General features: G+C 40.5%; 1 protein-coding gene across 2 annotated transcripts; it reads right to left on the reverse strand.

The window, feature by feature from the left end:
• Window positions 1-353: 353 nt before the first annotated feature.
• Window positions 354-7,679, reverse strand: LOC114141003 (male-specific lethal 3 homolog). Of its 2 annotated transcripts, XM_028011394.1 has the most exons (14): window positions 7,454-7,679; window positions 6,108-6,190; window positions 5,924-6,019; window positions 5,741-5,835; window positions 5,563-5,660; window positions 5,363-5,491; window positions 5,137-5,294; window positions 4,902-5,060; window positions 4,584-4,828; window positions 4,418-4,507; window positions 3,708-3,817; window positions 3,516-3,615; window positions 3,354-3,438; window positions 354-1,493 (listed from the first exon to the last, which is right to left on the reverse strand). In XM_028011394.1, exons 1-14 carry the CDS (start codon window positions 7,550-7,552, stop codon window positions 1,394-1,396), a joined length of 1,647 nt encoding a protein of 548 aa, XP_027867195.1. In that variant the 5' UTR covers window positions 7,553-7,679; the 3' UTR covers window positions 354-1,393. The 2 variants fall into 2 exon arrangements, with proteins under 2 accessions (XP_027867195.1, XP_027867196.1); XM_028011395.1 differs by lacking the exon at window positions 7,454-7,679 and having other exon boundaries at window positions 5,955-6,019; window positions 6,108-6,152.
• Between the last annotated feature and the right edge of the window lie 2,306 nt (window positions 7,680-9,985).

Consider the following 9,985-nt stretch of genomic DNA (forward strand, 5'->3'; position numbering starts at 1 on the left):
ATGCTGGCTATATTTAGCCAAGCTAAATAAAATATTTACAAAGCTTTTTTGGGTGCAGCAAAGTCAACTTTTCAGTAAAGATCTCTGGATAAGCATAGTTCTACTTATTCTAAAAGTTTGCTTTTAAAAGACAAATGCATCGAGTTGTACTAAACATTTATTATGTCAGCATTAATTTTGCGCAGATTAAAAATAGAAAAAAGTTTGATAAATTTAGATCTTTCTTAAAATGGAGCTAAGAGCCACAAAAAATCCGTCCAACGCCCACAACTGCAATCATCAGCATGCAAAATACACCACATCCTGCCAAATCCATGGAGTCTTATGCAAGCATGTGTAGAAAAAGGTGACAATTTTAGAAAAAGTTGTTTTATTTATGTTTGTACAAACAACAGCCACAATATAGGGGAAAAAAAACAAACACCCTACAACTTTTATAAAACATTTTGGATTATTTGCTTTAAGTTTGAGGATCTGCCAAGAGTGAAAAATAAATAGCATATGGGTATCGTGTACATATTTACATTTTCACCAGATAATCCGATTAGGTTTGTATTCATATTACATCCAGAGTGAATGAGTATGTACACAGTTTTGTAGGAGTTTACTATAAAATCTAAAATATCTCTTTAAATTTGTTTGTTTTTTTTCTTCGTATTTGATGTACTGATTTAATGTTATAAAAAAAATTGTGCACTGTTAAACAGAACACACCAGTGCTTTTTTTAAAAAGTTAAATTTTACTGGGAGGAGTTGCAGAATAACACATTTGTCTTTGGAAAAAAAAAGTGAAAGAGCAAATTTCTTTTTTGGAACAAACATTCAAAGAGTAAATTTTGCTAAAAAAAAAAAAAAACAGGAGGAAAGAGACAATATTCATGAACAGAAGTTTTGGAAATTGCAGCAAGATAAATCAAGGGTAGCAAGAGAAAGTCCTGTTGTAGTCTGGTAATATTCTGGGCCACTGAGAAATGGACAAAGTCACTCTTCAGAAAGAGCTAAGCTTCCAAACAGAAGTACAATCCCCTTTCACAGGCAGGCAGAAAAACAGCAACACCCCACTGTGTCCTTTTTACCCCTTGTTCTTCAAAGAATACTCCAAAATTGCCGTTCGGGAAGAAAAATAGGAAAAATGCAAGAAAAACTAGGAATAGCCGTGAGAACCTTAGACTTCCGCAGGTTGGAATTCATGGAAATCACCATGCGTTCCACGTTAGTGCAAAGCAGAAAGTCGGAGTCCCGCATGCGGGAGCGATGGGGAAGTAACAGGATCCACACGGCAGCAGCAGCAGGAGGAGGAAGCATGTTAGAGAAGAGCAGAAGAAGGGATGGAAATGCCCGGAGATGCTGCAGGGGGGCTTAGAGAGAGAAAGAGAAGCTGTCCGTTCCTCCTTTAATAAACCGGCCTCGGTTGTTTCATGTTGTAGTGGGCCTCCAACGCCGACACGTATGCAGACTCTGGAAAAAAATCCTCATGGAACTCAGCCAGAAACCTAAAAGAGAGGTCGGGTGGGTGGGGGGTACAAGTAGGGGGAATGGTTTTAACATTTAATCGTTATTGGATGAAACAGTCGGGCCACACGTTCCAGGTCACATCATGCTGTGGTTTTTCCTAGATTTCCACCAACTCATTCTAGGAAGACTTACATCCAACTCCCCTCGGCCTTTCTATACATTTTACGGACAACCCTCTCAACATGCATGAATTTGTCTTTTTATCAGAAGAAACCAATCGCTGTCTCAGACAGAGTGGACATGGGAATGCCTGACCAGCAGTCGGAAAGCAGCAGAAGTATAAAAGATAAATAAATAAAAAATCCCCCCCTCCCTCTTCCCATCTAATCAGCAGCGGGGAAAACTAATCCGGAATCTTCTTAGTATCCGCTACTCGGCCAAATCCTCTAAATCTTGCCATCTCATCTTAGCTCCACCGGCCTTTCTAATCTCAATGCAAACAAATTATCCTCATCAGAAGAGAACTTATGAAGAGTGAACGTCGAGACGATGGCTGCTGAAGGTAAGGAAGGTCGGAACGAGCAGGTTCTGGTTGGTTTTCCGTCAGTGCTATAAAGGCTGATCCTCAGCTGATAACATTCAGACAGATACTTAATAGCAAACAAATCATTTTTTGATTTGTTGTTAGAATTCTTCTGAATTCCTGTCAGAGGAATGTCAAAATAAAGCACACTACGCCCAGACTTCATGGTGATCATTCTTATGGAGGGAAAGAGGAGCACGGAGAGATCAGCTGTGGCCAAATCCCAGCATGCACTGCGCGTCAGTCTCTGGGACATCAATCAGTTTTTGCCCACTCGGCACAATCTGCCTGGAGGCTGATTACAGAGTAGGAACACGGAGTCTTTCCCAAAAGAGTCGAGTTTGAGAGCGTGGCCAGTGTCCTGCTGAGTCCACAGCATGGCGAGCAAAATATTTATTTTAACAAGAAATTACAATTTTTTAATAATTGTATGTGTATAACAAATACAGAATAAAACATTTTTAAAAAGCAAAATAATTTTTTTTATTTTTGACATAAAAAGAAAAGAAGGCAGAGCTAAAAAGAATGAAAGAAAAAGTTAGAAAAAGAGACAGAAAGACAGAAAAAGACAGAAGGAACGAGAAAAAGGAAACGAGAGAAAGACACAGACAGAAAGATGGTTGATGACTATAAATCATAAAAGTATGGGTGGTAATTCATCTGCCTTTAAGAACCAGTTGATTAACGTTTAGCTGATTGTTTCAGGCAAAGAGATGACCTTTGACCCTGCAAATGATGATGCTGCACGAGATGTTTCCCTGGCAGAAGCTGCTGGGTCTCCAGGTATCGGTATTCCACATGAATAGAAAGCAACCAAAAACCAATTCTGCAGCTGTTCGTGCAGCCAGGAGGCCAAACAAACAAAAAAAAAGTATAAAAAAGGAGGCATTACACATTCAGCTCTCTAGCGCCACCTTTTGACAGGAGGGGTGTATTGTTTGAGTTTGATTAGAGAATGAAAAGACCTAAATCCCTGAAGATCGCTAGTGAGGATTTAAAGATTAGACTCCTGTGCTTGTGTAACGCCCACTCATCTCCCGCCCTCTAACACGAGCTCTTCTACCGATTCACCCGGCATGTGGAGGTTCCAGGTTGACTTTATGGAAGTCTGGCAGCAAATCCAAACCAGTAATGTGTAAAAGAAAAAAAAAAAAAAAAAGTTCAAACTGAATTTTCTGGTATTTGAGTTTGGAGGAACTTATTTTCAGTGACTTATTTTTGTCTTGCTACATTATCTCACTAATTTTTAATTCGTAAGTGAGTGTTTAATTAAATTGATATCCAAAGTAGTGTTCAGTCAGTTCTGGTTTTATACCTGAGGAAGAGTTCCAGATGTTTGATCAGGGCTCTGAGGTTCCGTTCAGGGATCTGCATTTTCCCCAGGATCTCCGGTAGCTTCACTGCAAGGAGAGACAGTTGGGAAATGTGAGTGCGCTGCATTTGAGTGGGACAGATGCAACCGGAATTCAGAACGGACCGAAAAGCCGCAGGAGGTGCTGGGATCCGTAGAGGTAGGAGGGTGGAGGAGGCTGGTCGTTGAGGGGGTAGTTATCAGGAGTTAGCTTCCAGCTCAGAACCTGGTGGATGAGATGATGAGGAATTAAAAAAATATATAAAACAGATTATAGCATTTCAGAGGCATTTCAAAGGGAGTAAACTGATTCACCACCTCATTGAGCTCATTGTTTCTGCGGCTCTCTAAGCCGCAGAAAAGTCCGCTCCTTTCTTTGCTTGGCGTCAACGGCAACGGAGATGATGAGCCACTGTGGACCGGGGTTTCTGCGTAAAGAGACGAGGGGAAGGAAATGAAAACATGCATACTGCATTTCCTCCTGCGGAACGTCGGCCCTTACAAACCCTTCCACATTCTGCAAATAATATGAAAATGGTCTCAAATGTTTGTGCTGCTGTCATTTTAAAGATATTAACAATAGATGTAAACCACCACAGTCAGCAATATATACAAAATCAAACAATATGGTGTTGAAAACTCTTTGTTTGTGCCGTTATAACTTTTAAGATTAAAAAAAGTAAACCTTTCCAGATTCCAGAAATTAATTGTGCTAAATTTGTGCAGCTAACATTTTTGTAGCACAGTAGATTGACAAAATTTGTAAATGTGGGTGGGCTGGTTGACATTTGTTGACCTCTGGAAACATTGATATCTTTAAAATAATAAAGAGACAAACAAAATGTTTGATTCATAAACAAGCATGCACGTGTCATTGCAATTTTATTTAATTTGAAGAAGATCGTGGGGCAACTTCACTCAGGTTGAATTTGCAGATGTTTAAACCAGAAGTACATTGCCATCTACTGGACTATCAACATCACTACAACCTCAATTCATTGAATATTTCATAATTAAATCAATCATACTTTTTTCCAGGTTGAGGAAGAACTTGGGTTGCGCTGACGTGTCGATCAGACGTCGTTTGAGCTGCGGAGAAGCCGTAGCGCTCCCTCCACCTGTTGGTGTTTTATGTTTAGACATCAGCAATCATGAATCCGATCAGAAAAGAAAAAAGGTGACGCGTTTTCTGACCTCCGCTGCTTCCCTCGGTGGGCCGATCTCCACCAGACGTGTTCCTGGTGGAGCGCCTGAGGGACTGGGACTGGGAGGACTGGTAGGAGATGCAGTCCATGTCGGGGTGGCGGCGGCGCTTCGGCGTGGGGGCCGGAGCCGTGGGCGTGGCGGCGGAGGTGTCACTCAACGCCGGCTGACTGTCCGTGGATTGAGGCGTGGGGGGGTTGTGAGCCGGTGGGCTTGGGCTACGTTCTCGTTGGGCGCTGGAAAAGAAAGAAAGAAAAGTTAAGAGTCACCCGTCACAGAGGGAAAACGTTTTGGTCAGAACGCACATACTTGCTGGAGCTGGGCGAGGTTTCGTTGACCGTGAGGAGCAGCCTGGAGGAGGTGACTTTCTTAAACTGAGCTTGTTCGCATGGGTACAGCAGGATCATGGGTAAGGTGAAGTCAAAAGTGATCCTCAACCCGTCGACCATTTCCTTACAAAGTTCCTCGCTGAAAAACAAACACAAAGTTCACAAAAAAAAAAAAAAAGCTGATTTCTTAACTTTAGTGCGGTCAGGGTCCTCACCTCCTCTCCGGGGGAATTGTCTGTGGGCTGCTGCTCTGCGTGGTGTTCTGTTGCCGCCGGTACCGCTCGTTGGCCATGAAGGCCTTGTTGATCGTAAAGTGCTTCACGTAGGACTCCAGGATGTGAACCACGTTGGTCTGACAGGGGACCATAACAAGCTGGAGAATAGAGGAGAAGCGTTAAGAGCAAAACCCGTCACAGAAACCTTGGGGAGGTCGAGTCGTACCTTCTTCCTCTTGTTGATGTAAAAGCAGTCGTCTTCCAGTTTCTTCTTTAGAACATCGGGGATGCTGATGTCCACGTGGACCACCTTCTCCTCGCATTCTCGCTTCACGTTAACTTCCGGCTCGACCCGCTGAAAACATGGAAGGCGAATGAATACTTTGAAGCGCGTGCTGAGAAAATAGCCCCAGCCCGGCTCGTCACCATTTTGTTGACGTCTTCCGAGAAGGTGCTGTCGCCGCTGTTCGAAGAGTCAGGCTCCGAGTCGTCCCCTTCGCTGCTGTCTGAGGTCGAAATCAAACCTGACGGCGGGGAAGAGTAAAACTTTGAAACGCTTGCAGACGGCAGCGGGAGATCGAGCGCCGCAGACGGGAGTTCTCACATGCATCATCGCTGTCCTCCTCCTTTGGGAGAATCTTCAGAGAAGATTTGTTACCAGACTGACGATGTCGCCGCTTCGTCCATCCCTTTCTCTTCCTTACCGCCGGCATGAAATGGAGCAAATGAAATTCAGAAAGCTTATTCACGTTTGGAAATGGAAAACTTGATTAGAACAAGAACTTACATGCGCCCCAGAGCTTTGCGAGCCAGCTTACGTTGCAATTTGCGGTTTTCCTCCGTGTCCCTTAGGACATGATCCTCGGCAGCCCAACGATCCCAGCTGCACCAACGCAAGCGTCAGTTTAATACAGAGAGAGTTAAAACCTCAAAACATGAAACTAAATATGACCTAGTGAATATACTGTTACCTTCTGCTCCAACCGCTGAAGTGAATCAGGTACTTTGGGACTCGTCTCCCATGTTCATCTGTACCTATCAAGACATCAAGGACCTGCAGGATCAAAAGCAAAGCTTCTGTCAATTGCCATGAAATTAAAGTTGAACAATCCCTAGTGAACAAATGTAAATTGGAGGTATACATTTACACATCCTTGTTTTTGGCTTTAGAAACATGAGGTTTCAGAATATTTCTGCTCAAAGTTGAATAAAGTAGATTCCCAAGCTGCAGATTTTAGGCCTGTTATGAAACTTGTGCTCTAAGCTTCAGTCAAAAATTGGTATCCTGATATTAAAATATATTCAAAATATGGCTTAAGCTTTCAAAGTAGAACATCTTCAGTTTCGGAACAAATTTACTGATATAAATTTATATTATGACATCAAAATTATGTATGCATCTGTATTACATTGGTATTTGATTGTAGAACTCAAAATAATACCAAGCATTATTAACGCTTCTGAAAGAAAAATGCAACAAGTGCCTAAATGTAGTAAAATTTGCAATATTAATATAAAGTAGCAATATTTAGATATTTTATTTACTAGGTAAGTTTTTTTAAAGAAACTAACTTGCGTAAATTATTAGTAATTACAAAGTTATAATAAATCAACCAGAATATGAAGATACGAGCAGGGCTGGAAGAAGTTGGGATGCTAACCTACAGCTAGCATCCCAGGTTTTGCTAACCTGCTAGCTCAGGTTAGCAAAATGCGAGATTCAAGCTGCTAATTTTCACAAAATAGTTGTCTCCATCTATTAAACAGCAATTTGCTTAGTTTATGGAAACGCTGTACAAAAAACAGTGAAATGCACGGCCGAATTTATTCAGCTTAGCTACCTAGCAAAACTAAGATCTACATTAGCTGCGCAGTCGCGGTGAGTTTGTTTATTAGATGCTGACATTTAACAGCACTAAAGTCACGACATAAATCATTATGACAAAATTTTATTTTTTCAAAGAAGACAATGACAAATGTTTGAGGAATTGCTCGGATTGGAAGGTCTCCTCAAATGGATTCACGACCGTGTAAAACTGCAGTACTGCAGCTTTGTTTACGTTTTTCTTTTTTTTTTATAAACCCATCATTCAGCTGCAAACATGTAATCGAACGCACCCGGAAACCATGCGCTTATGCAAAGAGAAACAACCCGGTAAATTAATACCAAGAATGCATTTTTGTAATGGCCTAAGTCGCCTTTGTGGTCACTCGTGGCTCCACACTGTATAAAACAGCCTTGCTTTCCTTTTGTAAATGCCTCCTCTTTCGGGGGTTTAAACACCAAATGGCAACGATAGCTTGGTTAAAATCTTACCTTAGCGTCATACAAGACTTTAGCCTTGGTTGGATCGGGTTCAAAGCACAAGACTCGTTCTCCTTTGTGAAACTGGTATTTAATTCCCCGCGAATTCATTTGTTCATGGCGACGTGTGGGAGAGAAGGCATCGATCGGATTCTTATACCCTCTTAACCCTTTCCTTTCCTATGTGGGAGTTTCGCAGCTAAAGGAGCCTCTGGAAAAGATGGCGCTGTTGTGGGAACACAGGGCGAAACTTCACAGTGCTGCATTCACGGGCAACTGGAAATTTCTACACTCCATTGTCAGCTCTAACATGTTTGAAAATACGTATTATGGTATTTTTTATATGTTTTTTTTTTTTTTTAATTAATCCTAAAGTACTTTTTTTGTTTTTTAGAAAAAAAACTACTATTCAATGATTACCGCTAAAATCAGTCGCACTCTAATGAATGTTCCGCGCAGACGCGAAGGCAGCAGGAAACACTGCTTAAAAATTGCGATTTCAAAACCTAACCAGCAGATGGCAATATAACACGGGAAAAGTTCAGGACGCAACCTGAGTAATAAATAATTAGTCTAACTTCAAAAGAGTATGATTCTATATATTCATCTACATGATTGTGTCATAAAGTGCCTGGAGATGACAATTGTTATGAATGTACTCTATTGAAATAAACAGATGTCAGGCAAACTGAATTGAGCTGCAATTTTTTTCTCTCTCCTAAATTATAATATACCTTTATTTAATCAGGTAAACCCCGTTGAGATCTAGATCTCATTTTCAAGAGGGACCTGAAACAAACTTCACTCCCCGGAGATACTCACCACTGTACTAACGAGGAGAAATTGATAGTCAGCATCAATAATTCCTGAAATGTTTTTCTTTCTTCCGCTATGAAAAAGACAATGTTTATCTAAATCCACAGCTTCTGCACTTTACCCGCCACCCCCTTTCAAACTGTTTTTAGAAGTGTCAAATCTATCTCAGCTGTTATCAGTGTCATGTCATGCTGTGTTGCTGCTTCATGAGCTCCCTCATTAGCGGGATTTCACTCTGCTATTCCCTTTCAATTTTATCATACATTTAAACCTTTTAATATTTGATCATGCTTCAAACACAAACTTTGACCTTTTTTATTAAGATTTTATGTTTAAATGATCAAAGAAATGCATAATTCTTAAGTGGAATGAAAATGAACATTGTTTTTAAAACTTGCATATCATCCCCACTGTGAAACATGGGGGTGGCAGCATCATGGTGTGAGGATGCTTTTCATATCCAGGAACAGTACAGATGGAAGGAGTGAAATATAAGGTGTCCCTGGAAGAAACGCTGTTAAAGGCTGCACAGGACAAGAAACAGAGCCAGAACTGCAATAGAATTGGCAACGTTTCGATTAGAGATGACCAAATCCAGTCCTAAAGAGCAGATGCAAGATGCAAAGTTGTTACCCGTGGCTCCAGAGTAACAACTTTGCCTCTTCCACTTCTTAATAACTGGCTAAAAATAAAAGGAACGAGCGGATGTTTAAAATACGGATATAATAACAAATGCTGCTTGATTAGCAGTTTTTAATTTTGAATTTGAATTTCCACAAAGAATGAGACTAAAATATGTTTTTAAATATATTTGACTAGTCATAAGACTGGTTTTTGTTTTACTTTTTAAATATTAATCTTCTCACTTTTATCTTTATTTCAAATCCTAAAAATGGAAGTAACATGCTGGTTATAAAAATGCCAAGAAATTTCTGAAAGTAGATAATTGTTTAAAAGAGTTGCCTGTTGTTTTGAAAGTCATGTGACATTTGCTAAATGAGTGTTGTTTCACCATCTTGAGAGCAAAATGACTCTTTACGTTGTAAAGGTCACAAACCCCTGCTATCCTGCAACATTGCATCCCTTCTCCTGCACCTGAATCAAATTAATGACTACTTAAAAGTTTCAGGAAAGTGTCTATCAAATGTGATTCAGTGTATTCGTACATGGGGGAATGGATACAACCTTTCTTTAAAAAAAACAACAAAAAAATCTCCTATTTTCTAAATGACTTTTGCATCACTCTCTCACAATCAGTTTCCCTCACAAAAATTATGTTTGCAGTTTTATTTACACAACATAAAAAAGTGTGAATGCAAGGCAGTGCATAGGAGGAGAAGAAGAGCTATTAATCCCATTGCTCACTTATTGTTTGGCTAATTTTAGAACACAGAAGGCTTCCCCTGATAGGTCTAGTGTTACCAGACAGATGGATTAATAGGAGAGGAGGATTAATACTCCTATTTTCATCTCAGCTAAATCATGGATGTGCCTGTGTGTGACCTACTGCCTGTCTGATGACTCCATACTTACAAATTATAAACTGCACAAATTAATTTAAAAAAAAATATTTCAGAGGATGAGGTTTTGGGTCGGACTATTTTCTTTCAATTTAAAAGTGAAAGTTCAACACTGGCTAAAACAGTTTTCAGACCACCTCCCCTCTACCCACAAGCCCCCACTCACGCCCATTCCTCAGAAGACGCACAAGAGAGAGGAACACTTGAT

Source organism: Xiphophorus couchianus, chromosome 24 (assembly GCF_001444195.1).
Source record: "Xiphophorus couchianus chromosome 24, X_couchianus-1.0, whole genome shotgun sequence".
Taxonomy (NCBI): Eukaryota; Metazoa; Chordata; class Actinopteri; order Cyprinodontiformes; family Poeciliidae; genus Xiphophorus; species Xiphophorus couchianus.